Source organism: Passer montanus, unplaced genomic scaffold (genome assembly GCF_014805655.1).
Source record: "Passer montanus isolate IOZ18808 unplaced genomic scaffold, ASM1480565v1 scaffold32, whole genome shotgun sequence".
Taxonomy (NCBI): Eukaryota; Metazoa; Chordata; class Aves; order Passeriformes; family Passeridae; genus Passer; species Passer montanus.
In genome coordinates, this window is record NW_024367930.1 from 7,374,490 (window position 1) to 7,398,142 (window position 23,653).

Genomic DNA, 23,653 nt, shown 5'->3' on the forward strand with positions numbered 1-23,653 from the left:
GGTGACCAGCTGCTAGATATAACCAGCTGGATGTAACTCCATTCTCACCACCCTTTGGGATTGGCAATCAAGCCAGTTTTTTACCCAGAAGTGCACTTGTCCAAGCCATGAGCAGCCAATTTCTCCAGGAGAATGCTGTGGGAGACAGTGTCAAAAGGCTTACTAAAGTCCAGGTGAAAAACAACCACAGCCTTTCCCTCATCCACTGAGCAGATCACTTTTGCATAGGAGACCTGGTTGGTCAAGCAGGACTTGCTTTTCATAAACCCCTTCTGGCTGAGCCTGATCATCTGGTTGTCCTGTATGTGCCTCATGATGTCACTCAAGGTGATCTTTTCTGTGACTTTCCCTGGCACTGAGGTCAGACTGACAGGCCTGTAGTTCCCCAGGTTAAGTTCTAGTTGAGCTTTGACCCTTCTATTCTTCTCCCTGCCCAACCTCACAGCACCCCAGTAGCACTCCTGAATGTGTTGCCCCTTCTTCCAAAGCTAATTGTAATCTCTCTTCTTTTTCCTTATTTCCAGCCAAAGGTTTGTGTTTCCCACTGCTTTTCCGTCTTGCAGCCAGGCTGGTGTTTTCCACTGCTTGTCTTGCATTGGCCTGCTTCTGTGCTTTTAAGATTTTCTTCACGCAGGATGTCCAGCCTTTGACCCTCAGGACTGCTTCCCGATGGATTATGGATTCTGTCAACCAGGCTCCTAAACAGGCACAAATCTCCCCTCCATAATTCCAGGACAGCAGTTCTGCTGAGCCCCCTCCTTACTTTTCTGAGAATGGAAAACTCTCTGACATACAGGGCTACCCCACTGCCTCTCCTTCCTTGCTTCTCCTGCCTTCTGAAGCATTTGTGGTCATTTAGGTTCATGTTGCTGCAGCTGGTGAAGTTAGAAGGCAGAAGGTCCTAAAATCTGAATGCAGGATGAACTTTCCAGGTGTCCCCTACTTCCTGCTGTGTTATGTTCTTTGTGTGTCTTCATTAAAGTAGTCTGATTGAAATATCATCTTGGAAATATTACCTACTCCATTAGAAAAAAAATTGTCTTGTGATATAATATATCTTGCTAGATAAAATATTGTAGAAGGGGCTTATTTGTCCTTGATATAACTGCTGTCTTTGTCCTGGATAATATTTATAACAGATCTATTTTCTTTTTATGGAGTTTTTTTTGGGACATTTTGGATGGTACCATTTCACTAGTTCCTTCACCGCTCAGGATTAAGCTTTTCTAATACAGACCAACACCATGATAAATATCTACCAACTTAATATATGCTTAAGAAACAGGTCAGGAATAGCTTGGAAGATTTTTTTTTGTTTTGCCCTGTTCTTGTCTTTTTTTTTATTATTTTTTATTTGTCTACTGTAGGTGGGGGTGAGTTCTGTCCTGAATAGCAATGATGCGTTTGACTGCCAAAGCTGGGCTACTGTAATGATGTTCTGTTATCCTGGAAAAGAAATCCACAGGATTCTATCCTTAATACTAAGAGGATTAACTGTGTGTAAATGTTGCAATTAAAATTAACTGGCGTGCTGACTACTGCATCACGCAGTTAATGTAGGAAACCCTCTTGGTTTAATTGTACTCTTACATGCTGTTTCCTGGTATGTGATTAAGCCAATATTTAGAATGGATAAACAAAATTATATTTTTTTAATTGGATAACTGCTAACCTTTTTCAAATTTTGGTTAGCTTGCTGTGCTAGAGACTTTATGCTTTGAATACTTTCAGAGATAAGGCACGGGCAGTTTTCCTTAAGCCTTTTTCTAAACTGAGAGTTGAAGATGAGCTCTTTCTGTTGTGATACAGTGATTGAATTTACAGTATAGGGCAGACGTAGACACCTTGCTCTGAGCCAGACATGATGAAAGGTCCATGGGCTTATGTGTTGTGGGCTCTGACAAGCATTACACCTTTGAATCTGAAAGCTTTGGCATTTTAGATTCATCTTCATTATTAAACAGAAAGACTCCAAAAAAATGTCCAGTGATACTTTTAATTATTCTGTGTGTTCCTCTTGTTTCCTCTGTTCCTCCTCATGTCTCTGAAGATCACGATGCTTGTGCTATGCCCAGTACCTCTCATTTGCAGTGGACTAAGTATTTGCAGAGATGCTTATTGAGGCCCAGAGAAGTGACTTAACTTGTCACAAACAAACCACAACTTCATTTGTATATCTGACTTGGTAGTTCATGTTAATTGCAGCAGGAAACATGAGAAACTAAGCCTAAATTTTTGCTACCTAAAAAAATAAGCCTCTCTGTGTTCTCTTATTTATGTTTGAGAACAGTCTACTTATAATCTCCATTGTTTTTATAAATATGTCAGTGAACTTTAACTTCTGCATGTGATTAACTTCTGCAGTTCAAGTTGTTTAAATCTTGTTGATTTCCTGGTTTTCATATTGTTGCATGCTGTGATTTGCTGCCTTCCAAGTAAAACTGGAACATTGTGTATATGTACATTCAAAAGTTCTGTCCTAATGCAGCTAAAGTCCAGTAGCTTAGTCTAAGCTGCTGATAGAGGTAGATATAGCCTATGCTAATTGTCTGTCCCAAAGCAATTACTTTTATTCAGCCCCACGAATCCAGGAGGTGGTAGCAGTTTTAGCAACCACAACTGTTTGTGAAGTGAGTTTGTTTCAGCACTGATTGAGATTAAACCACATAAATGCACTATGGCCACTTCACACAGATTCCTTAGACATGATGGAATGTGGCTGGGTCTGGTGCTGCTCCACTACAAGTGGAGGAAATCTGGCACTTTGTTAGTGCTGTGGGAAGTCACCCAGTATTTAGCTGCTCACCCTTCTTTGCCCCTGTGTTGAGTGGAGCCTGGCTGGCCTCCCTGAGGCTGTTCTGGCAGGAGGAGACTGCTGAGGGCTGAGAAGAGTCGCTGCATATGCAGGCAAAGATGCTGTAAGAAAGCTTCTCTCTTGTAGTCCCTGTGTTGTCTGGCACTTCATTTATTTCAGTTAGAGTGAAGAAGTCTTTGTGGGTGGAGAGTGATCTTTGAGGTAGCTAGAACCAATCCCACAGATGACTTGGATACCAAGAATGAGACAATGTACTGGAGTTTTATTTTGGGACTACTTGACCTGGTTTCAGGCAAGATTTATCTGGTTTTTAGCATTTTGGATTTGAGATGTATCAGAATGGGAACAAGAAAGATGAAATAAATTTGGGAAAAACTGACAGAGGAGAAATACACCTTCATATTTTTTTCTTGGCTAAACACCATTGCAGAAAGCCTGCAATGTGGTCTTCAGTACAAAATTAGCTCTTCTCTCTCAAACTGTTAGGGATTCCTCCAATTCCTCTGACAGATTAGAGTGTCAGCTCATGAACAACTGCTGAACCATGACTGGCATTGTGACTGTGCATTGTGCTGCACACAGTCAGTGCCTGTCAGCGTGTTCAGTGCTGTAGGTACTTTATTCTCCTACCCTGTGGTGAATAGGAGGTAGTTGTTGAAAGAGGGGAAGCTTTGCACGTGGGCTTTGACCACAGGGTTTTATGGATGCTGTAAGTGTACACCATAGCTTACGCCATGGCTGTGTGAGCTTAACCAAAAGAAAATGTTAAATGCCCTCTCTTTCTGACAGCTGGGCAAGGAGAAGGACTTATGGCATGTTTGAACTTTACTCTGCTAACAGTGATGCTTTTTTCACTTTAAGGAAGAATGCAAAGTCGTGGTGGCAGAGCTCAGTGGGTAGGTTCCAGTGGTTTAAGTCAGCATGTTCTTGTTATAGAAAATAAAGAGCCAGTGGGATGAATTCTAAATCCTGCAGATGCTTAATGACAGGTTTCAGCAAACTTACAAACTCCTCAAGTATGTGCAATACCAGAGCCAGACACCATGGACAGTATATTTCAAAAAAATATTTAGAAGTTGCCAGTGGAAGCTAAACTTTGAAAAACATGAAGTCATTCTTGAAAGAGTTCAGGCTGGTTAAGTGTCATGCGAATTCAACCTATTTGTTGAAATGAGGAAAATAGATGCTTACATCTGAAAGGGGGAAGCTTTTGCATGCAGATGGGGAAAGCACTGTTGCTGGTTTAGCATTACATTCTGCTCAATGCATGTTTCAATGCATCTTTTTACGTGTGTGAGTCTTAAGTAAAACCTTTGGTTTTTCTCTTTCAGAATCGTAATGAAATAAAAAATGGAGCCATCCTTCGATTAACAACATCTCCGGTGAGTCAGTGTTCTTTTCTTCTCTTCCTTCAAAGTGAAAATTCAATTAGTAAATCACTGTGAACTAGTGTGTGTACATTTAAGCTTTATCCACTGTATCCCACAATCCTCTAGGAGCAAAGGTTATGAGTTATGGAGGCAGGACGAATAACTCTGAGTGACATTTCGTGATCCTGTTGGCAGAATTGGGTGGGTTTTTGTGTCTCACTTCCACTGGGAACAGTTTTCACATACAAGATATCCCTACTTCCCTGCTGACATTGCAGTCTCCCTCAAGTTGCTCTTTTTCTGCCCCACAACTCAAAACCAGGAAGCCAGGAGGAAGGCCAGGGATTTGAATCATGGAGAGCTCTGCTGGGTGGCTCAGGTCAGAGCTTTCCTGATCTCTGGTTTTGTGTTCAGTGAGTAACAACTGTAATGTTGAGATTTTACTGGGGTTTCTTTGTTGTTGGCTTTTTTTTCCCCCTACAACATCTCTTTGCCAGCTCGGCAGAGTTGCTGGTTGCCCTGTAATGGCTTGTTTTCCTGCTGAGTTGAGCAGTGCTGCTGCCACATGCTGAAAACCGCTATTAGTCCTGGAAGATGTATGTCTAAGGCAGCAGCAATCCAATTTCCTTGCTGACAAATGTAGTTAGTGTGCCATTAAAATGGTTTACCTCTTCATGATGGTGTTCTAGCCTCTGCAGGTTTGAAGCATTCTTATGCCCAAACTCTGCCACCCAGTAGCTTCTCTACAGAAAGCACTTCTCAGCAGCCAACTGGGCAAAGACAACAGGTTTCTATTAGTCTTCATCATGTTTTTCAATGGTCATTATATTCAAAGCTTTATAGACATAAAAAACTCCCAAAAAACCAGCAGTTTTAGACCATAGCTCTGTCACGATCTGTGTGATTCCATAGCTTCTTGGCATATATCACCAAAACACCCTTATGCATGGGAAAACCCTTTCTGATAGAATAAGCCCCTTTTGATGGAAATTTCTCAGAAAGAGGCAGCCCCAGCACCAGCTCCTTCTAACCTTTGTGACTTCTTCATAACAAATATCCCCTCCAGTACTGCCCAGACTTAGGAGGGATCTCTTGAAGTCAAAGCAGGATCTGTGCTTCATCAAGAACCAATGTAGTCCAAATGCAGTGCATCATGTTTTGGTGTAACCACAACATGGACTAACTGCATAGGAACAACTCATGGAATTCTCCCATCTCAAAATCCACAACCAGCTGCACGGTGAAACCTCACGTGAAGAGAGGCTGTGCTGTGACTGATCTGTGGAGATGGCTGGCTGGCTTTATGATCACTTGTGCAACTGGAAATGGGACCTACAAACACAAAAGACAAATCTTGGACATACAACGCTTTTTGTTACTACCAGTGCATGAAACCTCACATGAAACACAAAAGACAAATCTTGGACATACAATGCTTTTTGTTACTACCAGTGGTCAGGAAGGTTGGGCTTTGCATCCACCTATCATTCTAGGACTATCATCTGCTTGTTCTGTTTCTTTGGGGATTTGCCTTGGGGTCAGTTAATCAAGTCAGGAGTCCTTCAGATATTGAGATATTGCCTGTTACCTAACAAATTATGGACTGCTCTGGCACTGGCCTGCAGTTATGAGTGACTCAGCCATCCTGTTTTAAGACAGAAGGCTGGTCTACTCTCTATTCTCCAGTAGTGATATTTGTCTGAACCAGTGCTTATTTTCCTACTTCCTGATGTTTTAAAATTTTGTGTTAACTTTTCCCAGAATCAGAGAGGTATCTTGGAAGGAGGAACAGATCGGTTTTTGTCAGATTAGCAAATATTTTTATTCTTTAAATAGGTAAAAATTGAAGTTCTGCATGTCTTCTCACTCTAGTCTCTTTGCTTTTTAAAGTACTGTCAAAGTGTTCATCATCTCAGTACCTAAAGTAGATAAAGGCCTCCAAGTTGTGGTTTTTAAACTGGTGACCCACACAATGGTTGTCGTTTACCCTGAAAAGCTAACAGGTTAACAAGCAATCTGTTTCCATGTCCATTTCCTGTATGAGAGCAACTGTAGCTGGAAGAGATAATGTGAAGAACAGGCCGCATGATACACTCCTACAAAATGGGAAAGATGCTTTCCTAGCTGTTAGTGCTGGGTGAGAAATGTTTTTCTCATCATGTGAAAACATTAAGATTCTGAATTCCCCCCCCACCCCCTCTGTTTTCTATCCTACAACAGGATAAAGCTGAAACTGTCTTTTCTCTTGCCCCAAAAAACCAAAATCATACTAAAAAAAAAAAAAAATTAAAAAAAAAAAAACTTTATGAAAAGGCAGATTATTTAGGAAAGGAGAAAAAGATTGAGAGAAATGAAGAGAAGCCACATATGGATTATGCACTTTCTGGGATGTGTCCCTGTAGTTTCAGGGAGGTCTGAGCTGCCTACTTCCTGGCTGTTGTGGGGAAAAAAAAAAAGGATTCTCCTGAACTTTACAAGCCTTTTGAAGAAATTTTTTTCCTTGAAGAGTTGAGAGGAGTTTTGTTGACCCATTCTGAAGGCTGCATGAGCTTAAAATGCTTTTCTAGTCCTTAATTTTTATGCAGCTTATAACCATGACAGTCAGTAGTCTGGATGTATCTTTTAGGGTTGCATGGCCTAAGTAATAGAAAACTGGGTGAGAAGGATGATATGCAATCTTTTTGAGTTTTGCTGTCATTAGCCTCAAATTATTTATTGCTCATGTACCCAGTCACTATTCTTAAAGATTAAAAAGAGAGAGGAAAGAAAGATAGTTTTATCTAGAAATAGTAAACTAGCATTTTTGGGCTGACTTTTTTAAAATGCGGATTTGAAATCTAAATCCGTGAATATAAATGTTAAATACTTTCTCTTTTTTAATCTTGAATTTAGATTATTTTGTGTGCCTATACAGGGACCTTTATCTGAAAACCATTGTTAATACTGCAAGGGCAGAACTGCAGTTATGGTGTGCTGCTAAATCCATTATAAATGCTTGCCTTGAGAGATTTACAATGTGCCTATTTTAAATTTCTTTGAGTTAAAAGTTTGCAAACGCCAGTCATTAGGCCTGGTGGGAATTTGAACTGCTTCTTTGTTTCCATAGGTCTGTTTGCTAAGTTTGTGAGATTCTCTGAAAGACTGTTTTTTTCCTAAACAATGCTATTTTTTTCCTCTATAAACTGCTCACCACACAGACACTCTGTTTCCTAGGTAACTTGAGTGCAGATTGGATTTCTCCCATATTATCTTTGTTCCTATATCATCTTTCTTATTTATTTTAACCTCTCCTATCATCTTTCTTACCAATTCTTTGGGCTATTGTGTGTTTTTGCAGTTTTCCGTGACCTGTTTTCCCCCTTTGTCCATTTGCATTTTTGAAGGGACGAATGAAAAGTTTCTTATGCAACATTTCTTTGTGTTTGAATGTATGTGACAATTGAAATGCTGTATTGCTGCTGTCTCTTTTGTGATAACCATATTCCATTGCATGGTGGGTAGGTGTATAAATGAGCTGTAATTGCTCCCGAGTGTGAGGCTGATCCGAAAGGACTTTTGTGTCCTGCAATGCAGCAAGCAAAGTCCAATCTTTTAGTGTGTGAAACTGCAGGATTCCTTCAATCAGATCCTGCAAATCCTTTTTCAAATGACTAATCATTTAAAAAAGATGCTAAAATACTGGGAAAATTAAATTGAAGGAACTAGTGTAGTTTATTTAATTTAATGGTTTTCAAACAGAACTGATTACTTGATCACTTACTGTTTATTAAAAGCAGCTTCTTGGGCACTTAAAAAAAAATGCCTTGCTTATGAGGTACATACCTTAAAACCTCGGTAAAGGGGGTTTTTCTGGTGTGGTATTTGTGGGGCCTGTTAATTTGCTTTTGTCATGGTTTTTTTTTTTTATCCCCAGGTCAGAGATCAGTTGAGTTCTCAAACCTGTCATTTTTTTGTAGGCAGAGTATTAGCATGTGTAAAACAATCAATCATGTAAAAAAAGGTGTTTGATGATAGTCATCGCAGTATTTTGTCTGAATGCTTCTACAGGTATGAGGGACATGTTCTTTATATGTCATCTAAAGAGGCTAGGAAGGGTAAAGAGTTTTTTAACCTATTTCTGCTTATACATCTGAATCCTCAAAGTAAAATTTTGAGGATCTAGTTTAGAATTTTTGATCTACAATTGCTTGAACATGTATTTGAAGTTCTGTAAATGCATAACTGTTTGCAGTTCTAACCTGTAATTGTGATTATATTTATCATGTAATGGTAAATTAGTTGCTAAATAAAACTTATACCACAAGCACTGACCATGGGGGTCAATTAGCCACTTTTACATTTTTCTGCTCATAGTAGATTTGAGAAGTGGAGTTGGGGTTTGTCTTTTCATATAGAAAGGTTTAATCTGATGTTTTCAGGTTTCAAAAGGCACATTTTAAATAGTAAGTGGAAGAGATTGTTTCAAATGCAGATAGAAGAAAAAATGCTTATAAAGCATTGAGAAGTGGCTAGTGATTGCATATGCCTTATTTTAAGTCATATTTATGTAATACATTTGGCTATGCATCTGCAATGCTTTTGTCATTGATTTAGTGCAAGACTCTAGAGATAACCATTTCCCTGTTTCTGCCTCCTTAATTGCCTGTAATGTTTCCACAGGACCTCTTGTGTATCACATCTGTAAAGGGCTTCAGAGGTACAAACTGTGCTTCAGAGCTCATGCAAAAAATGTTAACCATTAATGTATGTATTGATTAAAATATATTCTCTTTGCTTATGTGGCATCAGATGCTAGTCAACCTTGGTGGGTCTGCTGAATGTGTATGTGTAAAATGATGGTTATGTAATGTATGCACACCTCCATTCCTCTCTGACATATATGCAGTTGTAGGTGAAATGGCAATAACAATCCAACAAGCACTTTAAGCCACCATGGTGTTTCAACACTGATTTAAATTAAACTACAGAAATGCATGTGTTTGGTAAGGACAAAGCTATATTTGGTAGTTACTCTTGGTCTCAATGCTCTTTTTCTAGGAACATATTGACTGATGTCACTTAATCTACAGGGTAGATAACAATACTCTTATTTTATTTGCTTTTTGTAAAGGATAAAGAAGGCAACTGATTACATAATGGAAAGCCAACAATTTAAATCATTGGTTCAACTTTCCTCCATGGCACATTCATGTTTGATAGTGGTTGCATCTGTGTCTTCTCTCTTGTCCTTACTTGCTGTATTTTGTATTCTGTACAGAAGCCCTGTGCATGTCAGGTTAATATGTTGCTTTCAAAGTTTTTGCACAAAGTATTCATTGGCAAAGAAATAATAGTTTGATCAGTAGAATCCCTTGTTAGGATGATCTTGGGATTCTTAACCTCCAAATGACTATTTGAGTCTCTAAGAAAGTCACATCCTGGATTTAGGTCATTAGTTTTCTGTTTAAGCTGACAATCTCATCAAGCTGCTCCTTTTAAGCATTGCTATTCCCTAAGGGCAACCTTTTTGGATGTCCTTGGAGCAAGTCATTTAAGACTAGATATGCAGCTTATGCCACTTGGCAGCCTTTTGAAATGCTGGGACTTCCACAGCACACGTTTTCCAAACTTCCCATCTTCCTTCCTTCCTTTCTAAAGAGGAGAGCAGTTAATTGTGCCTTTCATTTCCTTGAGCAGCCATATTTCTGTTAATTCCCTCTAACGATTCTCAGTTGCAAAGGTTTATATAAATATATTTACTCCTACCTGAATGATATTTCAGTAAGAATGCAGACATGGCAGCCAGCTCTGCTACTGCTTTAATGAGCTGTGCTTTCTGTCCATCCACTGATGGCTTGCAAATCATTAAAATAGCTCCCTGGTAAGCACTTGGAGCATATTTCATCCGGGTTTCATTTTTTAATGCAGTCATAAATGAGCTGTACATTGCATAAGCATGTACAACTGCTATGGCAACAAGAATTAGAAGGCTTATGAGAACTGCATGGTGTTAACCAAGGCAATTTTTTCACATGTCAGGCATTTGGGATGATAACACACAATATGACTTTTGTCCATGTTGCCTGTGAGACATGTGCCAGCACTCTTGCTGAGACAAACATATGTTAACCCCCTTAGTCAAGATCTTCTCTGCCATTTGTCTGTTCTTTTCTCATCTGGGAGTAGAAGGAGCAAGGTTTATTGGATGCAGTGTCTTGCAAAACTTGTTTAATGTAAGAAAACTGCAAGTGTGTGTCAACTTTGCTGATGGAACCTTGGCATAGTCAGAAAAAGCCTATGATGTTAGTAAGCACTCTTTTATGTGCTTGAAGTATGTCTGAACCACTTTTGTAGCATGGATTTTTGTGCTCTGTAGAGGGTTCCAAGCTGTCTCTTATTTAAGATAATATTTTGGTTTTAGTCTGGTGAATTTCAAAGCTCTCACTGACTGCAGAGGAAAGAGGATTAACATATCTCAGCTGATAGGCTGGTGCTGCTCATGCTGGTGTTGTGTAGTGTTGGTGAGCTGCTGATGTACATCTGTGTCCTGGTGTTCTCGGGTCTGGTGGGAGGGAGGGTTAGCTCTTTCCATGGTGTGGATACATGTGTCATGGAAGTCTGACTGGCTGACAGCAGCAGTTCACCAGCCCCAGCTGTTCCTGCTGGGGGCAGGACTCTCTCCTCAAGAGGAAGGCTGAACCTGACCATAAATAATCTGTTGTCAATACATCTGAAGACTAAGTGTTGTTTACACAGCACAGTGTGTTGTGAAAGGGATTTGGAGGAGGATGTTCTCCTGGCTCTGCTCACATGTTTTTCTTGCTTGCTATTGTGATACACAGGCAATTACAGTCTCCATCTGTTTGACCACAGCTCTGCTGCCCAAGGTTTGCTCACTCCGACTTCTTGGTACAGCAGCTCAGGAGAGCTGCTCGGTCACAGTGAACCTGTTGTTTTGTTCACCTTTCCTATTTGTTCCATTTTCACTGAATCCAGGAGAATTTAGAGGACTAGGTTCCCATGGAAAGCTGGAAGAACTTCCAGTTTAGTAGAACTTCCTTCAGTGGGCAGATAGTGGAAGTAGTAACTTTCAAGAGGTATGTGAGGTTAGAAAAAGCCACATGCACAGATTTAATAGGTTTAAGGTTAAATCTGAGCAATCATTTCCAAAGTTTGGGGAGTGCAGCATGACAATATTAAAGTTTTTCCATAGTGTTTCTTTCCTGAGGTGGGCAAGAATTCAGATATTGCATGTATTCAGTGAAACAGTAATGTTTTGAGGATATTTCGCATCTCTGAGTCTTCCTTATAGTGGGGAGTTTAGCATTAGAAATGGCTCCATGAAGGACATACTTGGATAAGGTAGGAGTTGGCTGTTGAACTTCTGGTTCATGTTATAATAGTGGTGATTTTTTGTAGCTGATTATAGAAGAGTACTTTAGCAAAGCTTTTTTCACCCCCTCTGATGAAAGGAAAGGGCTGTGGGAAGTATTCAGTAGTTATCATGGAAGCTGAAAGTAGCTGATATCTATTTTTACTTATTCCATGGGCTTCAGCAAAGGTTTTACCTAATCACATGCTTAAGTTTGAGACAATAGTCTTTTAGTTTCCATTTGGACAGCCATTGCCATTATAGAGAGACTGTATAAACTATTGTTTCCCCATTACAACTCAAATCTATTGATAGAGTACGTAACCTTCAGTGGCAGAAAGATCTTTTGGATGACAGGATTCTGCCTTTTTGTAGATAATGGAACTGCTATGGCTGCATCACCCCATACTTAAAGCATAAAAAAAGCTCAGGACTAAAGATATTCCATTTCTTTTCAATACTATTATAACCACAGCCACACTAACTAGAAGGCATTTCTCCCACATACACACTCTGTACTGCATTTCTTCTGGTCAAATGCTGACTGGAGACCATGCATTTACCACACCCATTGTAAAAACAAGAAGTAACCAATGTTGCTGATACTAGAGGAGACTGGGACATTTAATTTATTCATATTTTTGTAGCAATCAAAATTATGTAGCTAGGCAGCTGAATCTGTAACAACACTATGCTGGCTATTTTTCTGGGCACCTTGTTTAAATGTTCACTTGCACTAAAAATGACTGCTTTCTCAGAATCTTTATCTTCAGAGATGACCATCTCTGTGAAGAGTACATTCATTACTTGAACAGAAAAGGAATTGTCTGTCAGCAGAGCCCTTTCTTCTCTATTCCTTCTCCAGCTGAGAAAGAATAAACATAATCTCAGAGAAAATAACTCTCAACAGAATTTACGTTTAATTTGTTTCCCTAATGACACATAGCCTCTCATTCACCTTTCCTTGGGTGCAGGTAAGAAATTAATTTTAGGAAACAAAATTTTGCAAATATCCCTACACGTAGGGAGGAGGATTATTTTTCTGAGAAAAGTATGACCTAGCTAGCTATTAACTGAAGCTTTTGGATATTCTGTTCAGGTAAGTAAAAGAATCAAATTGAAAACGTGAGATGTATTTTAAAGTATTTGTACGGCTAAAGAGAGAGGAAATTTAATATGCATTATTTAAGTATTTCTTTAGCTTTTTATCATCAGTGTCCATTTTGAATTTCACTAAGTCATCCTCTATTTGAAACATTAATGGCCAGAATGGCATAACATGAGGATATTGAACACGCAAAAAGATGTATGACAGAAAATATCATAGTGTTATGTGGGAAGTAATTATTCTTCATGCCTTGTTAAAAGGGTATATGAGTGTTTGAACTGACTGTGAACAAAAGGAGAGAGGGAGGAAGGAGCAGAATGTCTGAAGTTGGTCTCTCTTGATGTAACATGGCTAGGACAGTATGTGGTCTTTGCTGCTGAAGGTGATGAGAAGTGTGTAACCTGAGTAAGCGTTGACAGGAAAAGAAACTATTATTTTACTGAGATTGTCTGATGCAGTTTGTTTTATTTTCATTTCTTCTTTATTGATGTGACACATAAGTTCTTCAAGCCAAAGGCTGTTATTTGTGATTCTCACATTTTGCCTGAGACAATGGGACATCTACCCATTGCTCAGCTAATGATTCTGCAAGAGTCCAAATAATTATAGGTAATAATGGAGTAATGCACAAGTAATATACTTTTACAAAAGTAATTTGCATTTGAGCTACTTAATCTTTTCTGAGCATGGAAGTTAAGTATCATTAATATTAAACATGGCCATTGTTCCTGCTTACACTGTCAATTTACTCATGATTTTCATTGCAATGAAAGCTGTTTTATTGCTTTTGTTTTGTATGTTTTGTTTCTCTCACAGGCTCAAAATGCGCAGCAGCTCCATGAGAGGATCCAGTCTTCTAGTATGGATGCAAAGTTAGAAGCACTGAAAGACTTAGCCAACTACTCACGGGATGTTACGTTTGCCCAAGAATTTATAAACCTGGATGGCATTTCCCTCCTAACGCAAATGGTTGAAAGTGGCACAGAGTGAGTATTCTGCTTAAACTCTGGCGTTCCTTCCATGTGGGGTGATTTCATGCTCTCTTTCTGAGTTGAGAAGTTAAATATCTCAAGAGGTCTAGACTTATAGGATATTGTATTAATTATCAATGAGATACTGTTTTTTTTTTTAATTTCCCCTAACAATGGGCTGGTCAGGAATGGGGATGAGCCAAGTTGGAAGTCACGGGTATCGCCTATGCGATAAAGGCTGGGGAAACTGAGGTCCTAGTTTCTTCTTATTCACTGGTATTTCAATAAGCCATTGAAATTATATTTAAGGGCTGATATTTAAGTGATATCACTTAAAAGCTGTGTTTTAAATTTCATGTTACTGAGAACATGTGTGGTAAAACCCAAATGTAAAAAATTCTTTATTTACATTTTTTATTGTTTTGATTTTGAATGGGATTTTTCTAACACCAGTCAGGTTTTTGACATAAAAATGAAAGCTGACCTCTAAAATACACTCATTCTTTACCAGAATGCTGTACCAAATTTCATCATTGGTGAAACTCAGGACCAAAACCTCAGTAAATGTCCATTGGCTTAATGTGGAGTATGCAGCAGAAAAGTATCAACTGGATTGCTGCACTATTAAATGATGCTCTAACAGTGAGCATTTGATTTCAAGTAAGAGGTTTGCACTCAGTGTCAAGCTCTACTACACAGGAAGAAGTCAACAATACTCACACCATTTCCTGAGAGAAAGAAAACTGAAATCAGTTCAAATCCCCTCACAAATGTGCTCGTGTTCCCTTGGCTTCAAGGAGGTAAATAGTATTAGGAAGTAAAGAAAAAGTAGTAAGTGGTTTTGAAAGTGGAACACAAATGGTATCTGAGGCTCTTGTACAAGATATACTGTGTATTTTCCACAGAAAAATTAACTGCTTTTCAGAATCCTGTAGTCCATAGATTGAGCAGAGTAAAAACAATCTCTCCCAGATCACTGCCCATTGTGTGGTTAATGGTTTATGGAACTCTGAATCCATGTTTTCTAACTACAGCTATATACTAGATTTCCAAATGCTTGTGGTTTAATCTTCAGCATTTTGGGGTTATAGTCTTTAATTTTTGTGGTGGTGTGATCTGTGGCATACATCACATGTTATGCCACTTTAAAATGAAATGCTTCTAGTTACCAAATTTTTCAACTTGTGTATTATTCATGTGGTATTTGTTGTTTATGGACCAAATTAAGTTTAAAAGTGAAGACAAGTTTAAGTTATTATAAACACATGTATGCTGTTGCTGTACTAATGAAAGGTATTCTAAATGGACAGGCTCACATATGTCTGTGAAGAATACAGGAAAATTAGCAGTCACTACCCTTGTGGTTTATTTTGTTGTGATGTTATTTAGGTTTAATGGTTTAACTTACTTCACTGCAGAAGGTATTTAAATGAAAGCATTTTATTTTCTGTTGAAACAGACAGGGAACATTCTCATTTTTTATAATCTTTTCCTTTAGCTGCACTAAGACTAAAGCAAGTGCCCTCCTCACCCTTCAGATGTGTTTGTACTGCTGTTTGTAGCTGTGGGATGACCCAAGCTGTAGCAAACTGGTCTGGATTAAAAATAACTATTTGGGAGGGAAACTACTAAAGGCAACACTGCTGTTGAAAGAACTGTCTAGAAAATTATACCCTGTAATACGTCCTGACCAAAGGTATAAGTTTTCAAACCACAGAGCAGGCTTGTAAACTGGACATATGAGCAGAGTTCACTGCCTTTTTCTTTTTTATTATTTTATTTTATTTTTGTAAGTGTCTGCATTTTGAGGGATTTAATTTTTTTCTTTTTAGCTGATGTAGGGTGTCATCAAGCATACATTGATCGATCTACCTGTCTAATGTATTTGTCAGTATTTCTGTCTGTGGGGAGAAATACTCTTGAGTTTGGGTATTGCACAAAGACTCAGACTATAAGAGTTTCCAGCAGTTTCACGTGTTGATGAGCTCTTAGCACTCACTGCAGTCTTTCATGTTCAGCAGCCTAGACATTCTTCAGCTCCTGAGGGTGTGAGCAGGTCGGGTTTTTCCAAGTCTGGTTTTGCAAAGGGAGTTGTAAAGCAGGGACGTCTGTGCTATGCTGTACATTCCTTTCTGCTTTTATGCTGTACATCACTGGCTGATGAGTGCATATTTAACAGAACTTGGGATTTGATGAAAGGAGCAAACATACAGAGGCAGAGCAGCCTAAGCCTGCCATGGTGCTTCTGCTTTCCTTTCTCATCTCACTTCAAGGTACTGAATCTGTTCCCTCACATCAGGGTCTGTCATTCACTGCTGTGTCAGCACACTAAGCAAACAGAAAAACTACTTCCTCAAAAGAAAGGAAACTTTTTTTTTCATTCAGTGTCCTAAGCTGTCAAAGGCAGCTGGAATCAGTCAGTTGTCCTCTTATGGTCTGTTCTTGTTTTTGCTTGAACTCTCTGCACTACTGTTAATAAGACGTCTCATACAAGATGCTCACTGAAAGATAAATCAAATTGAAGGCCTCCTTGTCATTGCTCCCAGCCTGGGCTCAGCACCCTCAGCAATGTGGTCTTGCAGGCTGTGTGGCTGACAAGGTCACCAAAATGCTTCAGAACATAAAGCTTTTCTCTGTGTCCATAGGTGAACCTACACTGCTCTCAGTGTACACAGGTGAATCTACACAAACAATTAAACTAGCATTATAAAGGGCAGGGGGCAGGAATTATAGGAGGAATGAGGAGCCAGAAATTTTGCACTGGAGCAGAAACTTCTTTCGTAGCCCAGTTTTAGAAGACAACGTATTTTATAACGATGCATTTAAGGTATATCCTCACTATGGAGTTATCTTAGCCACCTTGGTGCTACTCCTGTAAAGCCAGCCTTGTTTGAATGGGGCTATGAGTCACCCATACAGCTGAGACAAACCTAATGTTTTGGTGCTGCTGAGAGACAGTCCAGCTCCCTCCCACCTTCTCCCATTTCCGTTCTTCAGCACAGTCCTGCTTTTTTCCCCAGGAGTTAGTTCCAGTGTCTGTGTGCTTCACAAAGCCAAACCAGCCTGTTAACTTTTTGCAAAGTATATGATCCTGTTAGAAAACCAACTCTCTAAAATTAGTTTTCTGCTCAGTTAAGGACTTGAAGAAACAAGAGAGGAACTGGTCATGAGTGGATGCAGAAAAGGCCCTTTTTTGTGGCAATAGACCCTAGGTGTGTCACTGAGCCACAACCTGAGAGCAGATGTGCTGTGAAACACTGTGAGGGTGCTGGCTGTCTCTGCTCTTGTATTGCACCCTGGAGACTGGCCCTGAGACTCTGGGAGAGCAGGAATGGGACATACCCTATGGGGTGGTGGCTGCTGGTGTTCTGCAGGGATCCCCTCTGTGTGCTGTGCCAACTGCCCTGGGTTGATGCAGCTGGGAACAGCCCTACATCTGTAAGCCCAGGATGAGTGGAGCTTCTGTTCATGGTGTGCTGCAGCTGTGCTAGAAATCAATGAATTTTGTTAATTCAAGCTTTATTCTCTATTTTCCCCAAGGGGCCAAGCAGTGCTCATTTGCAGTGCCATCGTTCTCAGTGCAAAGTTGCTCTGAGGTTTTCTTTGCACATGGATTTCATGTTAGAGGCAGCTCTTAAGTTATAATTTGAGTGTGTAATTAAGTTTTAGTGGGTAGTCTCTGGAAAACAAGATTGCGTCTTTTTATATAACTTTCACTGAGGAAGAAGCCTATATTTTATTTATAGTTGGCTTTGTTTATTGTGCTACTTAGTCATTATTTTAGTGAAGTTGATGACTATTAAAGTACAGTGACCAGGGTAAGAGAATGTAATTCCCTGGATTTCTAGTTACTTCTGTTTAATTTTCGCAGAAAAAAGTCGTAGTATAAAAAGTTTACAAGAAATAACAGTGCTTCCTAGTTAGTTTTCCATGTTATATTCCTGAATATTGAAGAAAATTAGAGTGTGTTAGAGAATAGAGAACTGTGGGCATGGTGTGTGCAAGCAGAAGGCTGTTGGGGTTGGTGGTAGCATTCATGGGCCCTAGTGAATCTGAGAGTGCACCTTGTCAATATGAATATATTTATATCAGCAGAGATGCAATGCCTCAGAAACTGTCCACATGTATCTTGATCTTGTTGATTGAGATGGCTTATCTTGTTTTTCCTTCAGGCTCATTCTTGCTTCCACAGCACTGCTACGAGTCTTATTAACTGAAAAAGGGGGAAAAAAAAAAGATAGTTTTATGTTTGTTTTTATGGTTTGGGTGACCTATAAATTATAGAAAAGACTGCAAGACAAGTCATGAAGAACAAAAAAATGCTGATTTCATTCTATAATTATCCATGGTGTCCAATCATTTCTCAGACTGTGTGTTTGTATCACCAAAGAGTGGGGTGGATGTGTGCAGGCAGCTATTTTTCTTTTCTGAGACTTTTCAGAAAGTGATTTCTACAGCACTCCTAATGCTAAACTTTTTTTCAGAACCCAGTCCCTGCCTAGTTAAGAGGAGCTGACTGTGCAGTCCCTCTGCTGGGGTGTATAGACTGTCTAAAGGGGAAGTGTAAGGGTGTGCTGCTTCTACTCCCCCTCAGAGTGCAATGCCCTAAAATGGGGCAGAAAATGAGCAATGCTGCTGAGTCCTAGGTATCCTAATGACTGATAAAAAATATGTTCAGGAACCAAGGTGGAAGAAGGAGTTATGTCTTCTTGCTACCTCAGCTGTGATAACATAGTTCTCTCATTCAGAGCTGTCTTCTGTAGTCGAGCCTAGAACCTGTGTTTCAGAAAATCATGTCTGTACAGATAGCCCTTCTGATGTAGCAGAAGACTGTTAAAGTTGTGGGGTTTTTTACTTGATATATCAGAATAGTTGTGTGACAGGAATAGACTCTCAGCCTTCCTTAGAAGGAAAAAAATTCCTCATAATGCCTTATAAAGCAAGAAAAAGAAAATATAGTTCACATGCTGTAAATATTGAAAGACCAAAGGGTTTATAAAAGGATTCTATATTTATTTTTGTTATTGCTAGTAATAATAATAAGGGTGATCTCATGAGAGGGAAAGGGGGAAGGTCTATGCAGAATTTTCAGCATTTTTTAAATTAGCATTATACTGATGTCTATGACTTGCCATTTGGCTTAAATAACACACAGTTTCTGCCAGAAAAAAAAAAAAAAAAAAAGCGACACTATGCTAAGCCTAGCTTCTTGACAGTAACCAGAACAGAATTGTTTATGCTGCTGTTGAGAAGATGGTTCTCCAGACATTTGCTTCATCGATGAGGCTGTGCTGAGCAGCTTTATTGTCATACAGCCATGGCACAGGAACATGCAAGTTGGTGTTGCTAAGACAAGGTAGCAGATAGCCTGGTCAGCAGATAGTTATAAGACAGTTGTAATTGCTTAGTATGTAGATTGGAGAAAAAAGCACCTTGCTTTTAATTTTAGTTAAATTTTGCCATCTTCCTATTGGAAATAATAAATGCAGCTAGACCAAGTTCACGTAAGATTCTAAATAAATGTATATTTGTATGGGTTTTGTGTGTTGACTAAGAGGAGCCTTCTATTGAGCACATGCAGTTACAGGGTTGGCTGCTGTACAGCTGGAAGTCTCTGAGAGATCAATTGTGCATGCTTTAAGGACAAATTGTATTGTCCAGTGAAATTCTAGCTCTTGGCTTGTCTTACAGAGATAATACTGTATACCAGCCCAGTGGAAAACTGAAGAAAGATTGATTTGGAGCTATTCCCACTTTAGCACACTTTTTGGGACAGTTGCTCAAATACCTGCTGGTGGTTTTTTCCATCCTAGTCTGATGAGTATTTCAGCAGTGCAGTCAAAACGTTTAAGGTGTCCTTGCTCACAGTAACTTGTTCCTGTCCGGCTTCATCTGGAGAGTTACACCACTACTATTTCTACCAGGCTGGACTGGGAGACTGGTGTAGGTTATGAAAAGTGACAGTAGAAGCTATTTTTAATACAATATTCCTTAACCCAGTTTAGTTCCCTGATTGAGCTCACAGCATTGCCCCAGAAAGCAGCTGTGAAAGCCCAACTTGCTAGATAAATGGAAAATGAATTTTCAGAAGATAGGAACAATACTAAGCTAGTAGTTTTTTGCCACTATATAAAGTAGTTGTTTTCCACCCTTCCTGGCTACTGGCTGCATAGTACCTGCTCTCTTTCTTGTTCAGCTCCAATGCTTATTTGACTCTCAGTGATGCAATTCAATTTGCTAAACTGTCGGAAACTCAGCCAATGGAGGGAGGAAATTAATTTGTGTTTTTGACAGCACAGGGTTTTAAACAGGCTCAACTATTCCTGTGAAGCTTCACCTGGAAGCATAGATTACTTAATCTGGCATTGCTGCCAAAATCAATTCTTGTCCAACAGGGGTTTTACGTAATCTTCATTTCTTAGTGCTTCTGTAATGTCGGGAGAGGGTGATTATTGTCTATGAGGAGAAATCCAAAAGAGTGTATAAAATCAGGTTATCCTACTATACCACTGTAGAGATGGTAATGGCAGGAGAATGAGAAAGGGCTTCAGCTCCATCTTTCAGTGCAGTTTCCATAAAGAATGAAGGTGGAGTAGGATTTTTTTCTGGAGTGGCTTTTTTTGTTGGTTTACTTTTCTCTTGCTTGTTCTATTTTGGGTTTGTTTCCCCATCAGTCTTCAGGCTTGGATTACACCCTCCCTCTCAGCACACACAAGTACAATTTTTCTTACATCTTTTACATATGCAAAGCACACACTGTGGGCTTCAGATAAAATCACAGAATCGTCTCACTTGGAAGGGACCCAGAAGGATCATTGAGTCCAGATCTTGAGTGAATGGCCCCTATAGGGATTGAACCCACAGTTATTAACACTGGGCTTTAACCAACTGAGCCAATCTCAAGGTCATCTGAAGGTGGAACTGTCAAAGATCATATTTTGGAGGGAAGAGAGGGAGAGTTGCTGGTCCCCCCCATCCTAAATGTGATTTCTCCAGGCTTGATTTTTTTACTTTGCCAGTGTTTGGGAATATTAGCATTTAAATTAGCCCTTTTAAATGGTGATATCTTGTCGAGAGGAAGAGGGATGAGGAGAGGAGACAATTTTATTGGGTTTTGTTTAGCAACCACTTTTGTAAAATATTATACAAAGAGTAACTCCAGCAGTGGATTTATATTTCCAAATATTCTCTAGAGTATGAATGTGGGCAAAACGAGTTTTTTATTTTTTTAAACTCCAGACAAAACTGTAGTATTTGCAAAACCAAGAAAAATAATGGGAAAAGTTTAAAATCTCCATTTCTGCAACTTTCCAGGATGGTTTTGTCTGATGGATTGTCTATAGCTGTGGGATGTTGTGATGGCTGTGAGGAGTCTGAGGGCTGCTGTGTAACATAATAGTAATAATAATTTTGTAGATTATTCCAGGTCAAAGTGTTTCCCAGATGTTATATGCTTGTCATAGCCACACCTTTTACAAAGAGAAGCCAGAAATTTGTACTCTTGGATTTTTCTTAACACTGTCATTACCTAGGATGTGCATTATCCTTGTGTTTGCCTCAAAAGCAATTGCCAAATGGTGCTTTAATGTGGTTGGCAGGTTGTTCATCCATCATCCCATCAGTGTTTCTGTAGAGGAGGAAGGTTTTGTGAGCATCTTTCACCTTTGGAAACAGTAGCCCTCTCTAGGGTCATACTGCATGAAAAGTTTTTATCCTCAGTGGTACTCTTACACAATTCTGCTCATGTTCAAGCAGTGCAGGCATAGAAACAATTGTTCCTCTGAAGTGGTGTGACTGCTTTAGGTCTTGATATCGTTAGCTACAGTGGCTCCACACTGGCTTCCATAATGGGACATTTTGGTTTTTTCCCTCAGTTCAGACAAGCCCTTCCTGTGCACTGTGTGTTACTCCAGCTGGGGTTTACATTTGGGGTATCTTTAGTCCTTGTATAGCAGTTTTGGCACATGAATAGATAGGAGTTGATCTGGTCAGGTCCCTGCTAACCTGGTCTCTGCTGGAAGCTGCTCAAGGTGTAACCTGCAGTATTTGAGCAAGTAGTAAGTCTGTGTGCTTGCGAAAGTCCGAAGAGAGCTCACTGCTGCTCCTTGGGATTCATTTGGGAGTGTATCACAAAGTTCCTTTGAGGCCAGACAGGAAATATATTATGGTAGAAAAATATCTAACCTGGTAACTTGTCATTCATGTTATTTTGCATTAGGTTGGCATCTATTTTGAGTTTCCTGCCTGTGTAAAAATTGCTGTGTTTGTCTTTCACCAGTATAGAGTCTCAGCCTTTCACAATTGCTGTTTAATCTGTCCTTATAACATTTGCTTTTTGGCCGTGGTTTTGTTCCCATCTGTGCAAGTGCAATTGAGGGATACTTTCTTTAGAAAAAAAAAAAAAGATAAAGAAAAAAAGATAAATATAAGTATTGAGTTAATTACAGTGTCCAGATCAGTAAGGCTTTCAGCATTTTTGACCCTAACTTGGTAACTCACCAAGAAGGGCTCTACAGAGCTATTTGGTTGCTACCACAGAGTCAGCCCTCTGGACAAAAAAAGTTATGTATATATAGAAAGAGAAAAGCTGATGGAGGTGGCAGACTGTACTTAGTTTCTTTCCAGGCTGACTTGCTGGAAGAATCAGCTTGGCTTCTCCTTGGTGACTTTTTCATGGTCTGTGGGTAAATCTGAGAGGAACTCCTGCTCATGCCAGTTCCTTCTCTTATGTTTTGGTTTGATGACAGATGAAAATAGCATGTGTTGCTTTAGAGAACAGCCTCCATCCACATCTTCAGTGGTGAAAGTCAATCTATAATCATGTGTTGCTGCAACATTTGATGTCCTAGACTGATTGCTGCTGTAGTCACACCAAAGCAAGAAAAATCAGTGGAAATTGTTTGATTTAATACAATGGCTATCTTTCCTCCAAAGTAAAAAATTTTTTCTTTGTATTGCTTCACCAGAAGTGTCTTATATAATTCAATTATTTCTACATATTGTTGTAAATTTATATTTTCTTTTACTTTGCACACTTTTTGACCTCAGGTTAACTGATTGCTGATTAACTCAGGATGGATAAGAGTTCTGTAAATGCCAAGAGAGTTGCTGTCTAAATGTTTTGTTTTAGGATTCAGATGTTTGTTCTGTAATCCCTGTCTCAGTCATGGAGAAAATGTCCTGATTAGAGCCTGTTGTGAGAAATCCCTGGCAAAACAGAGTCTGTCCTTTGAAGTGCTACCAGTTTGCAAACACCACACTTGTTTCTCTATCAGAAAAACACAGCCCTAATTTCAATTTTGTTTGCTGCTTAGCTGAAGTCAGCACCTGGAAGAAAGCAGCTATTTTAAAAACTAGCCTGGGAAGAGTGCTATGAAGTTTGGCTGACATGCCTCAGAAAGTTGCAAGGATCCATGCACATTTGGGAGATGACAAAACCCATTTGTTGTGGCAATTGTTCTTGTGGTTTAGCAGAATCTGCCACAGCATGGAAGCACTTAATTTGCAGAAGCATAGGAGTGACATTCTGCTGAAGCTTGGATCTTCTACTATGGAAACTGTTTTGAATGTTACTGCTCATAAAAGCATGTTGAGGGTATTTTCCCCCACTTGTTAAGGCTGTCTGATCATCAGGATGTTTTTTGTTTACTCATTATTACTGGCTACTCAGATAGATGTTGTAGTATAAAAGAACCAAGGGCATGAAATCTGAGGGGAAAATCTTGTCACTTCTCTGATTTGAGTTAGGCTGTAGCCCAGTTTGTGTTTGGATTCATGGTAAACTGTGCCAGCACTATCTTCAGGCATGAGTATTGCAGCTCACAGCTGGCAGAGGACTTCAAACCACTGTTCCTGTGGTTTCTCCACTGACATTCACACAAGCCAGCCCAAAAGCTGCCCTCCTTGAGACTGGTTCCTCTTGAAAAGATGGGAGGAATTACCGCTTTACCAAAAGTGATAAAAGCCCCAAAACTGTAGCTGCATTCTAGGACAGAATTAGAGAATTGAATCAGTGATTGGAGAGCTTGTAGTCCTAGA

At 39.5% G+C, this 23,653-nt stretch overlaps 1 protein-coding gene across 5 annotated transcripts in view; it reads left to right on the forward strand.

Moving 5' to 3' along the window:
* Nucleotides 1-23,653, forward strand: part of ELMO1 (engulfment and cell motility 1) — a 301,412-nt gene that overhangs the window by 73,490 nt on the left and 204,269 nt on the right. For all 5 annotated transcript variants that reach the window (XM_039715063.1, XM_039715067.1, XM_039715065.1 and 2 more), the window contains 2 exons: nt 4,147-4,197; nt 13,461-13,630. In XM_039715063.1, the coding sequence (XP_039570997.1) occupies nt 4,147-4,197; nt 13,461-13,630 (221 nt within the window). The remainder of the gene's footprint in view (nt 1-4,146; nt 4,198-13,460; nt 13,631-23,653) is intronic.